This window comes from Agelaius tricolor, unplaced genomic scaffold (assembly GCF_023055355.1).
Source record: "Agelaius tricolor isolate 1412-34295 unplaced genomic scaffold, bAgeTri1.0.p SCAF_33, whole genome shotgun sequence".
NCBI lineage: Eukaryota > Metazoa > Chordata > Aves > Passeriformes > Icteridae > Agelaius > Agelaius tricolor.
Window position 1 is genome coordinate 3340070 of NW_027269293.1, and position 22197 is coordinate 3362266.

Here is a 22197-nt window from a genome sequence, read left to right on the forward strand (position 1 = left end):
AGTGTAATAATAGCATGTAAAATCAAACCAAACCACCTCCAAAACTCAGTGTTTGTAATGTCTGTGGAACCTGGCATGTTAACAGCTTGCTGGCCAAACTTGCCTCTGAATCCCTCTGACGTTTGTACCTATGCAGTGATTCAGTCCTGGGGCATGGGAGGAAGTCATGGTTAAAGAGTTCAGATGAAGAGATGATGATGAAGATGTCTCTGTGGAATCCCAGGGAGATTTGCTGGGCACTGATTCATATCTGCACAAGGATAATAAACTGAAATTCCTTGTGCCTGCATATTGGCTTTTGCTATGCTAGAGTTTTCTGGTGGCCATCCTTCCATTGTGTGTCTTTTTGTATAGCTACCATGGATTATTTTCACTGCTAAATTTTTTTTTAAAAAGTCTAAAGCCTCAAAACAGAGTTCTGCTCAAGTACCTAATGTTTTTTTCCTCCTCTTCAGCTTGTCCATAGGATACAGACACTGTTGCAGTTGCTCTTCAGTCTTCAGGTAAACCACTATTTACTATCCAAGAGATTTGTTAGGCACTAAATGTAATAAAATTTATGCAGGTGTGGAGAGGAGCTACCTTGAAAATATCCCCTAAAGCTGGAGTGAAGTGCAGAATTTAGTCCTGAGACTTAAGGAAACTGTGCCTGGTACTTTGGAGGAAGTGTTAGAGCTGTTGTCTTAAGTAATTATTTCCTTTTTCCTGCTCACTTAATTCTTTTCCTGCTTTGAGCTCTATCTGTCCTCATTGTTCATACAAGTGTGTATCAATTAGCTGTTTTTATATTACCTTGTAATCAGCAATATTTTAACTGGTTTGATTCAGAGTAGCAATTCTAGGTGCAAGAAATACCCAGTTTGGCACACATAAACATAATTTATTTGCTTGGCCATCTTCAATATCATGTCAATCAAAGCTGAAATTTATATGCTCTGGAAGAAAAAGCCTCTGTAACCTCACCTGCTAGATGCTGTTGTCTCCTGCTTAGCTGTGCCTGTTTTTTGAACCTGAAGCTGCACTTGTACCCCCTGCAGGCCGTGATATCTCAGCAGGACAGCTACATCGAGGTGCAGCGAGCCACCATGGCAGACCGGGAGAAGCAGTACCGGCTGCAGTCCACCCGGGGCAATCTGCTGCTGGAGCAGGAGAAGCAGAGGAACTTTGAAAAGCAGAGGGAAGAACTGATGAATGTCCAGAAGCTCCAGAGCCAGCTGAAGCTGGAGCAGCAGCGCCTGGAGCGGGAGAAGAGCCGGCAGCAGAGGGAATTTGAGCTCAAGGAAGCGCAGCTGCAGGAACGCGCCGAGGAGATGCGGCAGCTGCGGGAGAGGCTGAGCCAGGACAGGGAAGAGCTGGAGAGGCAGAGGGAGGCCTACCAGCACGACCTGGAGAGGCTGAGGGAAGCCCAGAGAGCTGTGGAGAAGGAGAGGGAGCGCCTGGATCAGCAAAAGAAGCTGAAGAAGCAGAACACGGTGTCGGGCACCTTCTCCCCAGAAATAGGCCAGGTTTGGGATTGGTTTTCTGTTTTATTCCTGTTTACCTGCTTGCTTCTGAAGGAAGGTTGTACTCAAACCATCACCTGAAGTAGCTGGTGTTGGCTGCTCTCAGAGAGACCAGTGTTTGTAAAGTTCCACCCAGATGTCTGGCAATGAGAATATATTTTTAAAAGATAGAAATAAAGAATAACTTATTTTCAATTGGCTGACTGAATAGTTTTCAAATTCAGGAACTTGCAGGCAAATGATTGCAGAAGGAAGCTGTGCTATGTCAACAGCATTTTGTACAGTTGATTTCTAAAAACATTTCTTGTGCTTTAAACAGAAATTTGGAGGTCTGATCAAATTGGTTCATTGAAACATTCTGAAAGTCCTGCTTTCTCTCTGCTCTGTCACCACCCCGTGCATTCTGCTCTTTCCTAGGTGCAGTCTTAAGCAGTTTGGAGCTGCTGATGTTCCTTTCAGTGTCCAAGGACTTACACCTTGCTCTTCTTTCTGTTCCCCAGGAACCTTTAGGCTTTGTTTCCCCTGTTCTGCTTTGCACTAGGAAGTGCTTTGTGCCCTTTGAGATGGGGATGGTCTCTCCTTGCGCTGGAGAGGCTGAAAATCCCCGTTTGCCTTAGAATGCCTTTTTTCCTCTTGCAGAGCCAGATGATCAGTCATTCCATCAGCTTCAATGGAGAAGGGGTGGAAGCATCTGCAGCTGGCTCCAAATCCTCAGTGAGAGTGAGCTCGGTGGCCGGGCTGGAGTTCCTGGAGCGGCCGGAGCTGGCGCGCAGGGACAGCACCACCCTGGAGAACCGGCCCTCCCTGAAGAACGAAGTGCCAATCCATCTCCTGAGTGCAACCAACCAGATCCAGAAACCAGCTGCAGTCCAGCAGCAGATCCCCACCAAGCTGGCCACCTTCACAAAAGGAAGCAAGGAGAAAGGTGGCAAGAGCAAAGCATCTCATAGGACAGACAGTTCGGGTATGTGTGATTTTAAAGTCATTTAAATGTTTCTGATCTCCACCAGGATCACAGGGAGACAGAACCCTGCAGTTAAACCTCTGTATGAAACCCAGAAATTAATATGCTACAAGTTATTAGTGTGTTGGCTGCAGTTAAAATCTCTTAACCTCCTAAAAATCCTGTTAGAAGTTCCATGTCTATACTATTTGAATTTGAAATATAACCCAAAGGGATAATGCTGAAAACTGTTATGTATTCCAACACAGCAGAATGGTGGTGAGAAAAAAAAATCCTGTTAGAAGTTAGAAAAAAAATCCTAAAAATCCTGTTAGAAGTTCCATGTCTATACTATTTGAATTTGAAATATAACCCAAAGGGATAATGCTGAAAACTGTTATGTATTCCAACACAACAGAATGGTGGTGAGAGGTTGTAAACCTGGATGCAAAATCTTCTTGTCTAACTGTAGTGTTAAAGAAAAAGAGCAAAACCAAAAAAAAAACCAAAAAAAAAAGGAAGCTGTTGTGCATGAGTGAAATGTTTTGAGGCTGGCTTAGCCTTTTCTTGCTGTCTGTCCAGAGTTGTAGTGACATTGAATGCAGTGCTTTTCTTAGCACCAGTCAGTCATTAAATACAGATCTTCAGGCCAAAATTGAGATGCTGTGTGTGTTGTAGAGTTGAAAGGGGCTAATTTTGTCACAAATAGAAGCAAGTAAAAAATGCAGTCACCCTGTCCTGGTATAATTTCTGCTTCTAACTGCTGGGTACTGGAGTCGTGATTTTTGCCAATGACAGACACACTAAAAACCCTTTTATCTCTACCACTTAAAGTAGCCCCACTGCCAGCTGAGGGGAATGGCCTGTAATTTTAAGTTACAAAATTATCTTTTTAGCATTGGGCCGGATTCAGACTTGGCAAGCTTGTCCATCACTCTGCACTGCCACAGAGGACTCAGGGCCAAACCTGACAGAGATCAGGGAGGGTGGTTTTGGCACATTGCAGAAACATCTGTCTCTGTCGTGCATAAAGTTCAGTGCTTTTGCAAACTTGCTTATGGTTTTGCACATAAATGAAGCCTGTATCCTCTTACCCTGCATACCAAATGCTGGTAATATAAAGTTCTAATGCCACATCTCCCCAGTTTATTTCTAATAGCTCTTACATAATGGTCTCTGCAGTGGAAATGGACTTAATGGTGTTTTTCTGTAATTTATGAAAGGTATAAACCACTAGTATATTGGTCTCTCTTCTTTTGTGAGCATTAGTGGGCTTCATGCTTGTTATGCCCATGTGTTGATCTTAGAATAAAATGGAACAAAACTTTCTGTACCAGGGGCAAAATGCTGTGTATTGAATTTGGGTTTTGTGACATGTAAGGAATGTGTACTGAAAGAGAGAAGTTCTTTAGATCCAGAATAGCTATTTCATGAACTGCTTTCATTGTTGAAACTAAGAAACTGGGAGGCTGTAACACCAGAATCAGTGGGCTGTGCTGCTGAGCAGCTGTGAGACAGATGGAGAGCAGAGACAAAAGTTCATCACAGCTCTGTGTGTTACAAGTAGCACAAATGGCCATTTGCTATTTGAATTCTACAGACAACGATTTTTTTTCTCTCTCTGCTGTGCTTGGTGATACTGGGTTTTAAATCTGAGATTGTCAGGGTCTGCCAGTAACTGAACTAAAAGTCTCAAGGAAAAATATTCACAGTTTAAACAGCTGAAGAGAAAATTTCAGTAGGACCAGCTCTTTGTTGTTTTGCAGATTTCTTGGGTGTGTAAAGGTGTCAGTACAGTGGCCCCAGCATGAAGCAGTGACATTTGTGAAGTGCTGCTCACCTCAAATACTAATTTATGAAATATTTTCTTCAGCCTCTGTTGATCAGAAGCAGCTGCTTCCCCCCAGGCTTGCAGGACGAGAGGAGGCTGTCCTGAGAGGCAGGAGGTCAGCAAGCCCATCCCTCCCAAGCAGCCAGACCTCTGCATTCCAGCCAGGTATGCCTTGGCCAACTTGCCTGTGCCTGGAGGTGCCTCAGGCTCTCTCTGCAGTGTCATGAATGTGTCTTCTTCCATTTTTTCCCCTCTAGAACTGTATGGCCCTACAGATGCTCAGCCAGAAGCACTTTCATCTGCCTCAGCGACCCTCTTCAAGCCCAATAACGTTCAGGTTCAGCCCCTGGTGCCCTCTCAGCCCAATCTGTTGAATGTGCAAGATGATACCAGCAAAGAAGATGTCATTTTCTTCTAATTGTTTGCATTTGAAGATGAATCACCTGGCACACTGTTTCAAGAACTCAGGCCCCAGTGTGCACGGTGCTGGAGACCCAATGCTGGATGTCTTCTGATCCCTGCCCAGTTACTACAAGCAAGGACCAGACCAGGATTACTGTCCTGCTTTGTTGGCTTCTCTGCCAGCAGCTCAGAATGAGGGCACAGTAGTAACAATTTGCTTTTAAATTCTCCAGTGTGTTGACACATGGCATGGCTATATCAATTCAGAGCATGTTAAAATTCTGACATTTATTGTAATGTGCTCTTTTTGGAGAATGTAACTGTTCATGGGCACCATCTTGTAAATTGTTATCGGTGATGTTGAACCACCCAGATTTTTATGTAAAAAGTTTTCGTAGTAGGCCCCAAAATGGCTGCAAATTTTTAAATCTGTTTTCCCAGGTCCAGGTCAGTAATGGATTGTGTGTTGGTAACCAGGTGACAGCAAGCCAGTCCCCTCCTTGCCAGGTGTGCCAGGCACTGTGAACCCAGTGGTACAAGCCCTGTGGCCAGGTACAGTGGAAGAGAAGGTAAGGTGAGCTTCTGACAGCATCTGCAAGAGGCAGGAGCTCCACCTGTTTGTGGAGGACAAGGGTTGGACGTGTGAGAATTCACAGTGAGGATGAAGAGTTGGACTGAATGCACATTTCATTGGCCACCAGCATCACTGGGATCTGTCTCCCTCTTGGGGACAGCAGTACAGGTTCCCAGGCAAACTCCTGAGTTGGTTCAGAATGAACTTAGAGACTTGGATTTTGTTCTGTGCTGAAGACATGTCTAAGAAGTGTTCAAATGCAGTAATTTATTGTCTTGTTTAATCCTGTTTTCTGCATCCTTTGTTTGTCTGTTAATTTGTTGGGACTTTACTCCCAGTACCAGAAGATATCAAAGCTGCTGTTGCTGCAGAGACTTCTCTGCAGCATCGTGTTAGGAATGAAGGGAATAAGAACTGTTTGGTTTTAGAATTAAAAATAATTATAATAAAAAAAAAAATACTCTTAGCTAAACCTGTGTTTAGCTGCTTTTGGCTAAACCAGCTTTGATACCTCTTGTGAAATGGGTCAGTTCTTGATCATGGAATGGTGGTGACATTAAGTGTTCTGCTCAAAAAGGCATTATTTCCCTTTGTAGTAATTTGCACAGTCATTTTGTGTTGTGTTTTTCACTCTGTGTCCCAGATTCTTTTCCCACCCTCACCCAAGGATGTTTGTTCTGGTGTGTGTTGAGTGTGACTGGTCAGATAATGATGCACAGGAGAGATTGTTTAGGAGGATTGTTACAGAATTTAAGGAATCAGGATCTCAAAGCTTAAAATCCTGGATTAATACCTTTCAAGACATGATTTGCAATAGCTTTTTTTTATACCTTTAACTGATTTAAAGTGATTTTAGCAGCAGTGGATGGAAGGTCTGGTCAGTTCTCCATCCAGTGTTATGGCAATGGATCCAGTGGTGTTTGCCAGTCTCCTCTGAGCTGTCCCTCTGATTAGGCCCTGTGTGATGTTAGTGATGTCTTCAAGGCCATAACTTCTCTTTGCTTGAGAGTTTTAAAAGTATTTCAGTAGTTACAGTGCAAGAAACATGATCAATTTTCAGCAGAAAACAGCAGCAGTTTATATTTTCACGTGGTGATAATTTGAAATTGAAGAAAGGGGAAAGATAAGCTACAAAATACTGAATAGGTCTTAGGGACAAGCACTCCTGCTGGACCAGTTCTTGGATTGAAGGGTCTTTTTCTTAGCTGAGTGGTGCTGGTACAAACCTGAGGCAGTGGCACTGAGTTCAGTGAGAGGAGACTCCAAACTGAAGGGCTCATTACCAGAGTGGGGATGCTCCCCCAGCCCCCAAGAAGTGAAATTGGACACACTTGGCTTTAATACCAAAGGAGTGCTTGGTGAACCAGCAGCATTGCAGAACCTGGAGTGATTGTCAGCAGGAAACAGAGTGGGACTGCTCCACTGGGGATTTGGTGGTGTTGGTATCTTTGGTGATTAGAACAGAGTTCCACTCCATATTCAGTTTTTGCATTCCAAAAGGTTAGCCTGGAATGGAGGGGAATTCTTAAAACCAGTGTAACTCCTGATCCATGCAGCAGTGTGGGATCCAGCAGCTCTGTAGGACTGGCACTGATTTTTCCACTGGCCCCCTGTCATTTCCCCTGGAAGCAGACAGGGAAGCAGCAGGAATGCACAGAAGTTTTCTCCTTCATGCTGTGGTTTGGGCCACTCCTAGTGAAAACTCAATGCCCCCACTGCCTTAAATTACCAGGTTTTTAGGAGGTTTAGCCCAAAGCTAATTTGCATCAGTGGAGTAAATCACCTCAGCCAAAAAGGGATGGCAGTTTGGGTGCTTGGAAGCAAATTTTGGAAACATTTATTTAGGTTTATTTTGTGCCTGTCCAAAAGTATGGGAGGGAGTGTTGGAAGGGCTGGGGCAGCTCATTGGCTGCTTTCTTCTTCTGTGCAATGGACAAATTTGAATATAGAACAGTGACATGAGCAAAACAAAGTCTGCAGTGAGGTCCTATTTATTTTAATGGTTTATCTCTAACATTAACTTTTGGAATACTTCTTGTCAGCAGTGCTTGAAATACGTTTTGGCTGTTAACAGATGGACCCAGGCCTGTGACAGGCCAGGCTGTTGGCTCAAACTCCAAAAGCTCTTTGGAATATGGGACTTCAATCTGTAGCTGAGAAATGACCTTAGCAGTCATTCTCTGTCCTCAGTGCACGTGTCTGGCTGCAGCTCCTTTGTGAAACTGTTTGCACCCTGAGCAGAGGTGGTGTCTTCTGTCACTTGGGTCAGCCTGGAGAAGGTTTTGGCATTAGCAGGTGCTGGGATACCTCATTGCTGCCAGAGTGTGGCCAGGGGATCCATGGAAGGCTGAGGGAAGCAAGTGAATTATTTTCTTTTAATGAATATGACTTTCTTTAAATGATTCATGGGTCTCTTCACTTGTGCAAAACTGAATCTGTGAAATTGTTAACAAATCACCCCAGTTGAGTGAAATGGTTTTGGACTCTTCACTCAAATCTTCTTCCTAGAAAAATAACTCTTCTAGGTGAATTAGTTTGCAAAGTGCTGCTGTGTCCTGGGCTCAGTAACCTGCTATTGATTCTGAGTTACATCCTTCCTATTGGACTTCAGCTAAAACTTTCCTTTTAAGTGATTTCTGAGGATTAGACAGTTCAAAATTCTGTGCCTCCCAGGTGCCTTTTGGCTTCTTTCTGAGCTGGGATGTGGAGGAAATGCCAGCACGAGCTTTGAACTGCCGCCCTGTTTGCTTGGTGTCCCAGCCTTAAAATTATCAGCATGTTTGTCCTTCAATATTGTGATGTTGCAATGTAGAGGCTGTTTCTATGGTTCTGATTTCAATTTGAACTCTGGTGTTAAGGAGGCTTCCTCTTCCTCTTCCTCTTCCCATCTGGAACGTGGAGGTTCCGTGCTCCGGGCTGAGGATGCCTCCATGGCCACTAGTGCTGAGCACAGCTGCCCTGTGTGTGTTGTGGATGCTTCCCTAGTTTTTAACTGTGCTGTCTGTGCATTGTAGCTGTGGCATGTCCCACGAGTGGAGATCGCTGCTCATCCCCCAGCGTGAGGCAGAAGAATTGGTGTTCCTAGAGACGCTTGCTCATCCAGGTATCGCCTTCCTGCACAGCTAGGAGTCATTCTAAATAATTTGCAGGCAGTTTTGTCTTTCTGAGTAGTGGTCAGATGATTCTGCATACATGGAGCTTGGTGTTTGTCATTTGCATTTACAATGAGAGTCGAAACTTAAACTAGGAAAGGGTTAAAAATACTTCTTTCATTTTACTTCTAACTCTGCGGAATGGGAGCTGAGGCTCCCTGGTGCTGCTCAGTGGAGTCCCTGTGTCTTGTGCCCCCCATGCAAGGGAGTTTGGAGATTTTGTTGTCTTCCCCAGCAGTTCTCACATTTACCAGGAAACAGATCTGCATGCCAGGTTACACAAGTGCTGTAGGCAAAGCAAAGCCTTCCCCCTGCTCTCTCTTCGAGACCAGACCCAACATCTTCGTAACCACTGGCGACTTCATCATCCTCCATCATCCTCAAACAGCATGTGTGAGCTCTGGTTCATAACATTTGTGCCATGTTTATAAATCAGTTTTTTATATTTTTGTACTGAAAGAAATTGGAGCACTTTAGAAAAGTTGATTTCAAATTCCATTTCTGTCTGTAGCCGGAAGGAGATCTCTCATGGGTGCAGATCCTGTTGGCATAACTGCGTGCATCTCACCCAGAGCTGTGAACTCTCTTGACACTCTTTAGTCTTAGGTCTGGTTTCTAGGCCCACCTTGCACTGTAAAGATTTAATAAATAATCATGGTCCATGGTTAAATTGACCATTTTGTTGGGGAAGAGTTTGGTTTTGTTTTTTCGTTAGGGTGTAAACATTGTAAATATTTCCTTTACTGTTGATACTGCAGTAGCAACATCTTTGTAGTCTTTATTTTATTTGTAAAGTTGATGGTTAAATGTTAATATTCTGTTGAATTGTGCACTCTTGATTAATTGTAAACATGATCTTAGCACACCAAATGATGATTTTTACAATGATTGCAATGTTTCTCCACTGAAGGATTTCAGAGCTGCAATAGGACTGAAACCAACTTCTAGCAATAAAAAAAAGAACATTTAAAAACTGTCTGCCTTTATATCTATATAATTATTTATTGTTTTCTGTTTGAATGAAGATCAAAGCAGCTGCCCCTTCTCACATGCTTCTCATTTTCTACCCTGGACAGAAACAATGTGCCACAGGAACAAAACTGTGACATTTTTCCAAAGGAGAGGACGGAGCACAGGAGGTGTTCAGTGCAGGATACAAATAGCTGCAGCCCTTGGCAGTGAGGTGAACACCTGAGGGAAAGATCAGCTGCTCCCAAACATCTGAACTCTGCTGGTGAGAGAGAGAGAGAGAGAGCTTGGTGAAGTTGCTTACATTAGTGTGGAGGTGCTTTGCATGGTGCCAGCCTGAGACATGCCTGGCTCTGTCCCAGGCAGTATCGGTTCCCACTTGGAACAAGGAGAACAAAAATAGAAACTTCTCCCGAGTGCTCGTGCCAGTTTGGCAGCCCTTGCTGCCAGCACCATCCCATCGCCTCTGCCTGGGGCTGCTCTTCCCAGCTCTGCACAGGCTGAGCTTCCTGCTGAAATCCCCACTGCTGGCACAGCTGGCAAGCAAATCCAAGAGTGTAACCTCCAATCGTTTCTAGAGAGCAGAGCAGATGTAAAACCAGGGAGACAGTGGGAGAAGAGGGCCCTGGATTGGTGCTCTCGAGGAGGAGGGAGGGGTTTGCAATCAGGATCCTGCTGCAGCCAGGGCTGAGGAAAACTCTGAGCCAGGGGGTTTGGTCTGTCTGTCACTGCCTTTGGGGCTTAGCAAAGCAGCTTTGGGGGTCCCTTTGTGTGCAGCAGTCAGTAAAATGAGCTAGCATTTGTCAGCCTCTGAAGTGCATCTGACATCTGGGTTGTGACGCAAACTGGAACTTCACTGGAAAAACAAAAATTTTTTTCTGCTTTTCCACATCCATAAATAATCAAAGACTTCTAGACAGACCAGTGTTTAAAATTTGGTCTTTATGGGAGCTAACAGGGTGTCATGTGGGAGAATGACGTCTCAAAGTGAGTGTGTGAAGAAGCTTTTGCTTGTGCTCTTTTTAGGAAAATATTTCTTCCATCTTTGGAGCTGCTGGGAGTGAGCCACAGTGCCTGCTGGAGATCAGTCACTGCCTCTGTGCTTCCAGACCTCGTCTCTGTGTCACCACAGCAAGGCCAGCCACTCCATGTGCATTTCTAAATATTTTTTGGCAGGAAGAAGTGGAATCAAAGTGGTTTTGTGGGGCACAGCAGGGAGGGAGAGTCTAGGAGAGAAGCTAAGAGGAGCTGCACTGTGCTCTTGTGCAGTCAGACTTGCAGGAATTGTTTCCAGGAAGGCAAGAGGAGCCTGGATCAGGGAGATCCAGGGTTAACATGGCCAGGAGGGATCCCTGCAGCGCAGATTCCCACTGGGACCTGCCCAGCTGCAGCAGCCCGAGCTCAGCAGAGGCACGTTTAAACCCTGGGCAGAATTTGCATGTGTTAGAAGCTGGGTGCTGCTGCAGCCATCCGTGTTCCAAGGCGTGTAGGTGTTGCTGTGTTCGCTTTTCGCCGCAGCAGCAAGGCAGACATTCCCTGGGGATTGCGAACACCTCGCGGTGGCACTGGTGACGCTGTCGCTCCTGTGTGAGACACGAGGGTGTGATTTTGGGCAGGGTGGGACTTCAGGACACGCCGGCGGTGCCTTCAGAGCTGCTCGCACGCCGATATCCCCGCGGCCCCGCCCGGCCTTGTCTCCCTCCCCAATCTGCAGCTAATTAACCCGAAACCCAAACCACATTCTTTCTGTGGGTGAATCACGCCGGGGCCATCGGCAATGACCAGCTTTATGCTAAACCTCCCTCTTTCATGTGGGTGAGACGAGGCTGATGGTTCCCATACGTGCATCTGGGATTCATCTGGGAGCCAGATGCTCGAGGACAAACACGCACGGGGGATGTTGGCTCCACAGTGTTCTCCAGCACTGGGAATGTGCTGCTCGCTGCCTTTCCCTTTCCTCTGTGACTCAAATCCGGTTTCATTTCTCATCCCAGCCATGGGGCCAGCCCAAGGCTCGGCAGATGGGGGATGTGGGGCCTGTCCTGCGTTGTTTGCTGCTGCTGCTGTGCCCGTGGGATCTGGCAGAGGAGAAAAGCCAAACCCTGCTGGAGCTGGCAGACACAGGGTCCCCAGCCCTGGGACTGCCACAGGCACTGGAGGCTCAGGCAGGGCAGCATCACTTTGTGCTGGGGCTCCTTGACTTTGCACAAGGGCCTGGAGTGCCAGGACACAGGGAATGGCTTTAAGCTGAAGGGCAGGGCTGGATGGGATCTTGGCAATCAGGAATTGTTCCCTGGCAGGGTGGGCAGGCCCTGGCACAGGGTGCCCAGAGCAGCTGGGGCTGCCCCTGCATCCCTGGCAGTGCCCAAGGCCAGGCTGGGCAGGGCTGGGAGCACCTGGGACAGTGGGAGGTGTCCCTGCCATGGCAGGGGTGGCACTGGGTGGGCTTTGGGGTTCTTTCCAACCCAAACCATTCCATGATTCCCTGTGCACAGGACCATGAAAACTCCTTGCTGACAGCACAGTGTGGATGTGCCTCTCCCGTGTCAGGGCAGCAGCTGATGTCATTTCTGTGTGGAGCACAGTGTCTGGCTAGACCTGAAGCCATCCCAGATGACTAAACATGAAATGCAGATCTGCCAGGGAATTTCAGGTGTGCAATGTCCCTCTTCCCTTCTGGAACATTGGAAATCATGAACAAAACCACACTGTGTGTCATTAAAACTTTGCTTTTCCTGGGCTGCCATGAATTATCATTGTAACCTTTCCTTGCTAGATGTGAGGTGGGTGTGCTGCAGAACATTTCCATGATCCATATCCCACCTTAAGCAGGAAGGGGAATTTCTCATCCACTGCTGTGCTTAGAAGGGAGAAAGGCCACAATGCTGTCCTGGTGCTCTGGCAGCAGGAGGCACCTACAAACCCAAGCAGCAATTCCCTTAAAATCAACCCTGTCTGTCTGTCTCGTGGCCAGGAGGGAGGTGGATCTGTCTGTTCCCAAACTTCTCTGGCTGTGGTGGTTTCTAAGCTGTGTGTGAGAAGAGGAACATCCCATGGGACAGAGTGATGTCCCACTTGGATTGTTTTGCCTTTGAGCCTTGTCATGCCCATGTGGCATCACATCTTCCAGGGGTGACTTTGGGCTGGGGTCCAACTCCTGCAGCTGGAGGTGCAGACACAAAGTGGGGGATCTGAGCTATGACCTGAGCTATGCTCTGAGCTAGGAGAGGTCTAGGTTTGAGATATGCTGATATTCTAGATGAATTCTATTAATTCAGGAAGATTTCTACCCAGCAACCAAATTCACCTCTAAACCAAATTCACCTCCAGCTCAGCTGGCCTGAACCTTCTGGCCCTGGCACTGAAGCAGATGCAGCATGGAAATGTCAAACTGGGAGAACAGGTCTGTTGGGACAGCTCAGGCACGCACCAGTGAAGCTCCCTGATCTCCCCAGGGTACTCCTGGAGCTGGGAGCTGGTTCCTGCCAGGAGGAGGTGGAGCTGGAGGGACAGGACGGGGCTCTCTGCCAGGTGAGGGAGGATGAACCCAAGCAGAGCAGCCCGGGCTGGCTTTGTTGGAGCTGCCCAGCCCAGGTGTTCCCTGACAGGGGGTGGGATTGAAAGGAGAAAGCAGCAGCAGCAGAGCTGGGGCTCTCTCCCCCAGCTGAGAACACCCGGGCCTGGCTCAGGTACGGCCCTGGGGCGGATCCGTGCTGCTGGAGGCGGCTCCATCCCCGAGCAGGGGCGGATGTGGCGGGCAGCCAGCGTTTAGTGCTTGGCAGCACCAACAAACCAAAACAAAACAAAACAGCTGCTGCTGCTCAAACGGCCATGAATGAAACCTCCCCTCCTCCGGCTCTGTCCAGCCCTCGGGAGCAGCTGGAGGTGTAACAAAGGTGAGGCAGCTCCTGGCTGGGATAACAGAGCTGGAGACACTTCCCGACAGCTGCTGGTGCCAGCAGAGTCCTGTGCTGTGATTTTCCCCTCTTGCAAGGCACAGCCAGGCTGGGATGATGGTTGGATCCCATGATCTTAGCAGCCTTTTCTCATCAAAATGAGTTCTGTGTCCCTGCTGCTGCCTGTGGGCTTCTCTCCCTGCAGCCTGAGCAGCTCCCGTTGGGCTCAGCCATGGAGAGGAGGCACAACAAGGGTGCATGAAAAAAGGCCCAGCCTGGGGGCTGAAAATGGCAAAAGAATCAGAAAAGGAGTTGGAAATGAAGCTGATGCATCTGCTCCAGCCCCCAGCAGCAGGGCAGCTCCCTTCCTTCCCATCCTGCCAGCTCTTGCCTGTGCAAGCAGCTCGGAAGAGTTGTGACATTGATTTATTTAATTCAGAAATAATGGCTCACACCCAAACCGTGCTTCTGTGGTGAGACAGTGGTTGTACCTTTGGTGCCTGTTTCCTCTGACCATGCTGGTTCCTGTCTCACCTCCTCCCCTTAACAGAGCTTTGCTTTCCCAGGCACTGCCTCACCTGGAGCAGGGCCTGGAGCACACAGCCCTTTGGGACAGAAGGGGCAGCACCTTCTCCCATTCTTTTGGATAGTGAGGAAACCCCACTCTGTGCAGAGTGACCAGAAAAGGACAGAGAATACCTTAATCTTTGAGGTTTTGAAGAGATTTGTGTCTCCCTCAAAGCTAGAAGGCAGAGTTAGATCTGAGCTTTCCTCAGCCCCAAGTTACAAAGACACAGGAAGATCTGAGCCCTTGATTTGGACTGCAGCAGGGAATGCTCCTCACTGTTCTACTAAATATGGTCTCAAGTGTGGGCTGGGAAAACCTGCACCTTAAGCACACAGAACAGGCAAGGGACACAGTGGATTTTATTCAGATTTATTGAAGCAGCTCCAGGCTGAGTAATAAACACACAAAACTGCTGTATAAAAAAGAAATAAATGTGCAGAACCAGCCCATGGGCAAAATACTGTCACACGTTCTGACATTCCAGGCTACTGCTCGGGTGCTGTGAATCCCAGCAGTGCAGTCCTGCAGCTGGTCAGGAGTGTCCTTTCTCCTTTCTAGTATCACTGAAACCAAAACAGTCCCTCTGGTTCCTGCTCTGAGATCACACAAGGTAGGAGAACACTTGGAAACCTTTTTGCTGTCTCAAGGGACAGCACAAGCTGCCAGCCCAAGGAGGTCCCTCCGTGCCTGTCCTGTCCCTGGCCAGACCAAGGGGATGGATTTGCAGAAGCAATTCAAAGCCAAAACTGAGCTGCCTCGAGCCCTGCTGGTGCTGATGGCTCACAGAGCTGCCAGTGGGAGGAGGTGCTCCTGCTGCCCGTGTGTTCCATCTGGGTCCTCAGTCAAGGGAGGCACTTGGCAGAATCAGGTGTGAAGCCTGTGGTGCAGAGCAGAGTATTGTGAGACCAGGGCACAGCAACCCCAACCCCTCTCCTCAGGCCTCAAATCCCAGAGAAATCCCAGCAATGCCTGCTGATGCCCCTCTGCAGCCAGGAATTTTCTAAAGGTATCACTGGATATTTTATTACAGTAAATAATTTTATTTAGACAGCACGACTCCTGCAAGGAGAAAAGGAAAACCCTGCAGGGTCTGTGATTCACTGGCATAGTTTCTGCCAAAAGCCTTTAGAAAGATTTAATTCCAGTTGCAAATGTTGAAAGTCAATCTCTGTGTAGCAGAAAAGCAATGGCATGAAAGGGACACCAGGGAATAATTAGAAGCAGAGAAACCCTGTGTTTATACATAGACAAGGCTTGTCTTATAAATGCAATTACCCACCATTCTGGGACTAAATCCCAGCTATAATCTTGTTCTGGCACCAGCTCACAGCCCTGGCGTCCCACAAGACATTTGGGTGCCACTGGCAGATTAAGTGTGGCACCAGGAGGAGGAGGCTGTGCTAAAAGCAGCAGCTGGAGCCGGTGGCACCACGGGGTCTGTCCCAGCTCCTGCAGACAGCCTGCCTGCACAAACATCAGCTCCTCCAGCCTCCTGACCCAGGCACGACACCCAATCCCTGCACACAGCATTCCCCAAGATCTTTGCACGGGCCAAGATGCCAGGTTGAGAGTCTTATTATTTATACTGATCCTTCTCCCTGCAGCGTTTCAGCACCTAGAGAGATCTTCTCTCTCCTGCAGGGCTTTTAGATCCCACACTACCAGCCTGAAGTTTTGGATCTGATACACAAAGCTGCTCTCTAGAACAACTCCAGTCCAGAGCCACGTGCACCTGCCCCTCAAATTTTAACCTGATACAGAGGAGCTCTTGACCCACAGCTCTTTACCTTCCAGGGCTCAGGCTGACAGGTACTTCCAGGTGCTGACGAAGGCGGTGGGGATGAGCGAGTAGGGCACGGTGGTGACGCTGCTCCACGTGTCGGATGAGGGGTCGTAGCAGTCCAGGGTTTTGCAGCGCTGAGCCCCGCAGTAGCCGCCCACCACGTAGAGCCTGTTCCCCGAGGTGACAGCGCGGCAGCTGATGCACTTGGCGGTGACATCCCCAAACTTGGACCACTGGAAGGTGTCGCTGTGGAAGCGGTAAGCGGAGCTGGCCGAGAACTCCGTGTCGCCGCCGATGACGATGACGTGGCTGCCCACCACGGCGGCGGCCGTGTAGCGCCAGGGCTGGGGGCAGCTGGCGGGCACCGTCCAGCGGTTCTGGCAGGGGTCGAAGCACTGCACCTTGGGCAGCTTGTTCTGGTTGGCGCTGGTGCCCCCGAAAACAAACAGCTTCATCTTGGCTCCCACCACAGCGGCGTTGCTGACGCCTTCCCGGAGAGGAGCCACCAGCGACCACTTGTCCAGCTGAGGGTCGTAGTGCTCCACCTGCTTGAGGGACACGGAGGGCGAGGCCGGGAAGGCCCCGCTCATGGCCGTGTGTCCCCCCACCACGTACAGGCAGTGGTCCAGCTCGGCAGAACCGTGGCCAAACCGTGCCACCAGCATGGGAGCGGCTTTGGCCCACTCGTCGTGGAGGGTGTCGTACACCCAGACGTCCCTGGAAGCGCCGTTCTCGGAGCCCTTGCCGCCGGTGATGTAAACCTTGCAGCCGATGGCGCAGGCGCTGCACTCCTTGCGGGGGCTGGGGATGTCGGCACGAGGGATGATCTCGCTGCTTTTATGGTCCAGCATGTAAATCTTGTCACACATGAAGGTCTGGCCCCCGAGCAGCAGCAGGGCCTGGCTGACCTTGCGGGGCCGGGCGCAGCACCCTGTCACCAGCCCGTCGTTCTGGAGGATCTTCATTTTGCAGCGCACGGCATCGGCCACGATCTCCTCCCCCAGCTTGTGGCTGGTCACCAGCTTCTCACAGGCCACCTGCTTCCTCAGGTAGGACTCGGGCAGCAGGGCCAGGCGCACGGAGCGCAGCAGCTCGGGCAGAACTTCGTGGCGTCGGGGCAAATCGTAGCGGATCCAGCCTATAACGGCTTCGTAGACCAGCGTCTCATCCTCCACCTCCAGCTCCTCGCTCTCCACCAGCTCCAGCAGCTTGTCTTTGGGCAGCCGGAGGAAATCCTCGGTCTTGCAGAGCGAGGTGAAGTTGGCCAAGGCCATCCTCCAGGACAGCTCCAGCAGCCGCTCGCAGCAGTGGGCATCGGACAGCAGCAGCATGTTCAGGCAATTCCCAGGGTAGAGATTCTTCTCCAGAAAGTCGGCCGAAGCATCCCGGATATCCTGGAACTGCAGCATGTCCCCGGCCTCCAGCAGGGACTCGGCGTTCTCCTCGTTGATCAGCACCCGGGCTGAGTAAGCGTAGTCCAGCAGCAGCTCCAGCACCTCGGGGTGCAGTGTGTCACGGAAGTTGACCTCCCCATCTCTGCTCTCCTTCAGGCCCCCGCTGAACATGGCGTTGAAGTAGCGGCTGCAGGCAGCCAGGACGGCGCGGTGGCACGGGAAGCTCTGGTTCCCCGCCCGCAGCACCACGTCGGTGAAGAGGTTCTGCTGGCGGAGCAGGTTCAGCTGGGTGAGGAGGCTGTCGGCGTGGCCCGGTTTGTGGAAGAGGTGGATGTTCATGGAGCCGGAGCTCGAGCGGGATTTCCGGTTCTCGTGGCTGCTGACGGACATCGTGCTGAGGCTGCTCTGCGGGGCAAAACCGGCGAGTCAGCACGGGCAGCGCGGGCCCGGGCCCGGCACGGCCGGGGCTGCGGCGGGACGGGGCCGCCGGGACGAGCCCGGTAACGGGAGCCCGGTGGGGCTGTCCCGAAACGGGGCACCGGGAGCACCGGTCAGCCGCGGGACACCGACCGAAACGGGGCACCGGGAGCTCCCGGACCAAACACCCGTGCAGCGCACGACTCCGCCGGGCCTCAGGTAGTACCGGGGAGGGGGAGATGTGCGCTCCCGGTGATGCCCGTGCCCAGCCCGCCCCGCGGTCCCGCACCCAGCTCAGGTCCCGCATCCGGACCGGCGGGGTCTCACCCGGCTCCGCTGTCCCGCGCCTGACTCAGTTATTCTACACCCGGCCCCGCGGGTCCTCACCTGGTCCCGCACCTGCCCCCGCGGTCCTACACCTGGTCCACTTGTCCCGCACGGTACCCCCCTATCTCGCACCCAGTTCTGCACGGTCCCCTTTATCCCGCACCCGGTTCCGCACCCGTTCCCGCACCCGGTGCCGGACGGTCCCCGCTGTCCCATACGCGGTGCCGTACCCGGTTCCGCACCCGGTCCCCGCTATCCCGTACCCGGTTCCGTGCCCGGTTCTGTACCCGGTCCTGCCCAGTTCCCGGTATCCCACACCTGGTTCCGCGTCCGGTCCCCTCTATCCTGTACCCGGTATCCCATACCCGGTTCCGTACCCGGTCCCGCCCGGTGCCCGCTATCCCGTACGCGGTTCCGTACCCACTATCCCGTACTCGCTATCCCGTACCCGCTATCCCGTGCCCGGTTCCGTGCGCGGTCCCGCCCGCTCCCGCTCCGCTCCGGCTCTGCCGCCGCCCCTCCGCCGCCGCCGCGTGGCCGCCCCGCTCCGGCCCCGCCCCCCCGCCCCGCAGCCAATCAGCGTCCGCGGCGCGCGGCACTCTCCCTTTGTGAATGGGAGGTGGGGCCAGCCGCGCGCATGCGCAGCGCGCTGACCCCGCCCTGCCCGCGGGCAGCGTGGCCGCGTCCCCTCCCCACGTGCGCGGGGGCCCTGCGGTGTCACCCGCTGTCCCCCGGTCCCAGCATCGCGGCACGGCCCGGACATCGCGGCACGGGGGCCGGGCCGGCGGATCTGAGGCTCCCGGGCTTTGCGGACGGAGCCACCCGGCCATAAAGGGCCATAAACGGGGCAGCCGCGCCGGGACCGGCAGCGCCCTTTGGATCCCGGCTGCTGACAAAGGCGGCTCGCGGCCGGAGCAGCCAGCCCTGCTCAGCAAATGTTTCCTGCATGGAGCATGTGAAAAACGCCAATCACTTCTTTTTAAAATTTTAAAAAGTTATAAAAATAGTAATACAATTGGAGTAATAATAATTTGGACAATTTGAATTAGGACAATATGAGACAATAAAAACAAAGAGTTACGGACGTCCGGATACCTTTTTCTGCGCAGCACGAGCCCGAAAAAGGACACAGTTAACAGAGGATTAACCCTTAAAAACAACAGCCTGTTGCATATTCATACATCTCACACATGATGCATAAATTCCACTCAAACACAGGATTCTGTCTGGTCATCATCAACTTCTTCCTCCGAATCCTGACAGCGCCTTCGAGGCGGGAAGAAGTTCGTTTCTCCTGATAAGAGGGCAATAAATTCTCTTTCTCTGAAAGATTCAGGTGTCCTGTGGCTGCTGTCTTGCTGCGAGTCCTTTCTTTATTAAAAGTATCTTACATAGCATAGTTTCTATTTTAACATTTTTTATAACCCAAAACTATATTTACCACACACTACTTAAGAGAATTAATACATCATTACTTTCTGACACAACACATATAATATTCATTTGAATATTTGCGAAAAGCCAAACATAAAATTCGCATTTTTCACAGAGCACCCTCAGAGCTGTGGAGCCCGGCCCATCATCGGCACCACCGACCCCAGGGCTGGCTGCTCTCCTGGCCAAGGGAAGGAACCGTCACCCTCTCCCAGATGCCACATCGGAAAAGAGAAGAAAATCACCAAGTTTTGGGAGGATCGGGTCTGCCTGCACAAGTTCTTGTGCTAAAAATGAGTGAGTGCTGCCCTGGAGAGGCAGCAGCAGCCACCACCTCAGCAGGGATCAAAACCACCTCAAGAAAAAAATACGAATTCCAGAAATTCTGGATTACCCAATTTTGATTTATCTCTGCACTTTCCAGCTTTACCAGCTGCAAATTAAGGTCATTTGTTGAGGAATTGATGAACAAATGCACTTAGAGCAGTTTACAGTCTTTTCTCTCCATTAAAATTAATACATGGTTAAGATTATTATTAATTTGGCATCAGAGGTTATGCAGGATTTCTTGTCTTGTTTTTTTTTTAAATTGGCAGAGCTACAATTGTCCTGTATAACATTAGTATTAATACTATATGAATACCTAATGTATAGTATATGAATACCTAATGTATAGTATATGAATACCTAATAGTATTGTCCTGTGCTGAGCAGTCCAGTGAGTCCTGGAGGAATAATTCAATGGGGTGAAGAACACCAAAGAAATCTGATTTATTATTAAAAACCACTAAACTGCAGCAGGAGCCACCTCAGTGGGTGACAGGAGCAGGCAACAGCCAGAGGCCTTGGGTGCTCCCCCTGTTCAGGCACAGGACTGAGAAAAGGAGAGAATAAACAAGAATAAACAAACTCCAGGTAAGCCCTGAGCTGTACCAAATCCTGCCAGTCTGGCAGCAAATCCCCAGCACAGGCACATCCTCAGGGACACTGCAGGGTCAAGGTCCAGATAAACACCAAGGGCAAAGGATAAAGAATCTCCAGGGCTCCCTGTGCTCTTTGAACACAGGCAGGACACAGCTCCCCATGTCCAGGCCAAAAACAGCCCCACAGAGCAAGGTCAAAGCTCCTGGAAGTGCCGAGCTGGGGGCAGGGACACGCAGAGTAAGCAGAACTCTTTTCAAAGGATGCATTTCCATGGCAGTCAGGCAGGGACTGGGAATTACTGCAGCAGGAGTGTGAAAAATGCATGTATTTTACGATTGGCTTTTTGCAAATATTCAAATGAATATTATATGTGTTGTGTTAGAAAGTGATGCTGTATTAATTCTCTTAAGTAGTGTGGTAAATATAGATTTAGGTTATAAAAAATGTTAAAATAGAAACGATGCTATGTAGGATACTTTTATTAAGAAAGGACTCTCACTGAGATAGCAGCCACAGGACACCTGAATCTTTCAGAGAAAGAGAATTTATTGCTCTCTTATCAGAAGAAATGAACTTCCTGCCTTGAAGGCGCTGTCAGGATTCAGAGGAAGAAGTTGACACTGCCCAGACAGAATCCTGTGTTTGAATGGAATTTATGCATCATGTATGAGATGTATGAATATGCAACAGGCTGTTGTTTTTAAGGGTTAATCCTCTGTTAACTGTGTCCTTTTCCGGGCTTGTGCTGCCCAGTAAAAGGTACCTGGACATCCTAACTCTTTGTCTTTATTGTCTCATATTATCCTAATTCAAATTGTCCAAATTATTATTACTCTAATTGTATTACTATTTTTTATAACCATTGTATTACTATTAAACTTTTAAAATTTTAAAAAGAAGTGATTGGCGTTTTTCACAAGGAGGAAGGCTGGTGACACATGTGGAGCTGCAGCTCACACAGCACTAATGCTTTGGAGCTTTCCAGAAGCAAAGATAAAGAACTTCTCCCTGTTATCAGGAGGAATGATCACTCAGGGCCACCTTTGAAGCATTTGTGTCGTTTATTATTGGACACACCCAGAACTGTAACTGCCAACCCCAGCTCGGCACTGGTTTGATTGCTCCTTTGAAAGGTGATTTATTAAAAAGAAAAAAAAAAAAAAAGAAAAAAAGCAGGAAATTTATTATAAAAGGTCGGTTGGAGGCTGGTGGAAGAGCTCCACCCGGTGGCACTGCACAAAGGCACAGCTGGAGCCTCAGCTCTGCAGGAATCTCCACTCCCAACATTTCTCCTCAAACGGGCAGGGCAGGTTAGGAAGGTCCACGCTGCTTCCAGTGGCAATTCCTGCCCCTCTCACCTCAAGGATCACAAACAGCATCCCCTGCTGGCTCCTGACCGAGCCCAAACCCCACATACCTGGAGAATTCCCAGCACAGGGGTCCCACCCTGGCTCAGGTGCAGCCCCAAGCCCAGAATGGGAGCTCCCAGGATTCTTCCCTTACCAGCTCTCTGTGACAGAACCGTGGCCACTCTGCTCCTTTAAGTGGCCAAAACCACTGGCAGGTTGCATTTATCTTTTGGGACAGATGGAAGCAACTTTCCCCCTCAGTTTTACCCATTGTTGATTTTCAGAGGATTCACCTGATTATTTCTCTGATGAAGAATGATAAAAATTATCAGCTGCAAACAAATCCCCTCTGGAGCAGGCATCTGGATTCCATCCCAATTATGGGATATCTGGAAGGACAATCATCAACCCAGGAAAGTTAAAATACACCCTGCCTCACCAAAGGCACTTTTACCATGTGAAAACTGAGCTTGTGAAGCTCAGCTCTGGCTTAAGCAGCTTCAGAATTTGCTCCTCTTGATGCCTGGTAGATTCCAATCAGGGAGGAGATGGTCCCCAGGAGTCCTACCAGCCATGGAGGGAACCTTCCTGCCCAGAGGAAGCCTGGAGGCAGCCAGTGGATTGCATTGCACAGATCTGCTGTGTCCATGAGGATGCTCAGAACTTCAGCCTTCACCTGGGCTCTCAGCTTCTGCTGCCTCTGAGGGGAAGTGCTGCTGGAAGGAAAGGTGG

At 49.7% G+C, this 22197-nt stretch overlaps 3 protein-coding genes across 10 annotated transcripts in view; 1 reads left to right on the top strand and 2 right to left on the bottom strand.

Annotated features, from left to right (window-relative positions):
* ARHGEF18 (Rho/Rac guanine nucleotide exchange factor 18) overlaps positions 1 to 9378 on the top strand; it is a 43679-nt gene extending 34301 nt beyond the window's left edge. For all 3 annotated transcript variants that reach the window (XM_071451685.1, XM_071451686.1, XM_071451687.1), the window contains 5 exons: positions 456 to 503; positions 1038 to 1505; positions 2142 to 2466; positions 4319 to 4441; positions 4534 to 9378. In XM_071451685.1, the coding sequence (XP_071307786.1) occupies positions 456 to 503; positions 1038 to 1505; positions 2142 to 2466; positions 4319 to 4441; positions 4534 to 4694 (1125 nt within the window). In that variant the 3' untranslated portion in view covers positions 4695 to 9378. The remainder of the gene's footprint in view (positions 1 to 455; positions 504 to 1037; positions 1506 to 2141; positions 2467 to 4318; positions 4442 to 4533) is intronic.
* A 4800-nt stretch (positions 9379 to 14178) lies between these two features.
* Positions 14179 to 18301, bottom strand: LOC139602230 (ectoderm-neural cortex protein 1-like). Of its 2 annotated transcripts, none has more exons than XM_071451877.1 (3): positions 18193 to 18301; positions 15625 to 17419; positions 14179 to 14714 (listed from the first exon to the last, which is right to left on the bottom strand). In XM_071451877.1, exon 2 carries the CDS (start codon positions 17402 to 17404, stop codon positions 15635 to 15637), a length of 1770 nt encoding a protein of 589 aa, XP_071307978.1. In that variant the 5' UTR covers positions 17405 to 17419; positions 18193 to 18301; the 3' UTR covers positions 14179 to 14714; positions 15625 to 15634. The 2 variants fall into 2 exon arrangements, with proteins under 2 accessions (XP_071307978.1, XP_071307979.1); XM_071451878.1 differs by having other exon boundaries at positions 18207 to 18295.
* Positions 18302 to 21158: 2857 nt separating this feature from the next.
* PEX11G (peroxisomal biogenesis factor 11 gamma) overlaps positions 21159 to 22197 on the bottom strand; it is a 37342-nt gene continuing 36303 nt past the window's right edge. For 3 of the 5 annotated variants that reach the window (XM_071452104.1, XM_071452103.1, XM_071452106.1), the window contains exon 6: positions 21159 to 22181. In XM_071452104.1, the coding sequence (XP_071308205.1) occupies positions 21956 to 22181 (226 nt within the window). In that variant the 3' untranslated portion in view covers positions 21159 to 21955. The remainder of the gene's footprint in view (positions 22182 to 22197) is intronic. The other 2 variants (XM_071452105.1, XM_071452107.1) reach the window with 1 other exon arrangement.

Bases quoted from the DNA above. Each gene is read 5' to 3' on its own strand.
- LOC139602230 (XM_071451877.1), bottom strand. From the start codon at position 17,404: ATGTCCGTCAGCAGCCACGAGAACCGGAAATCCCGCTCGAGCTCCGGC.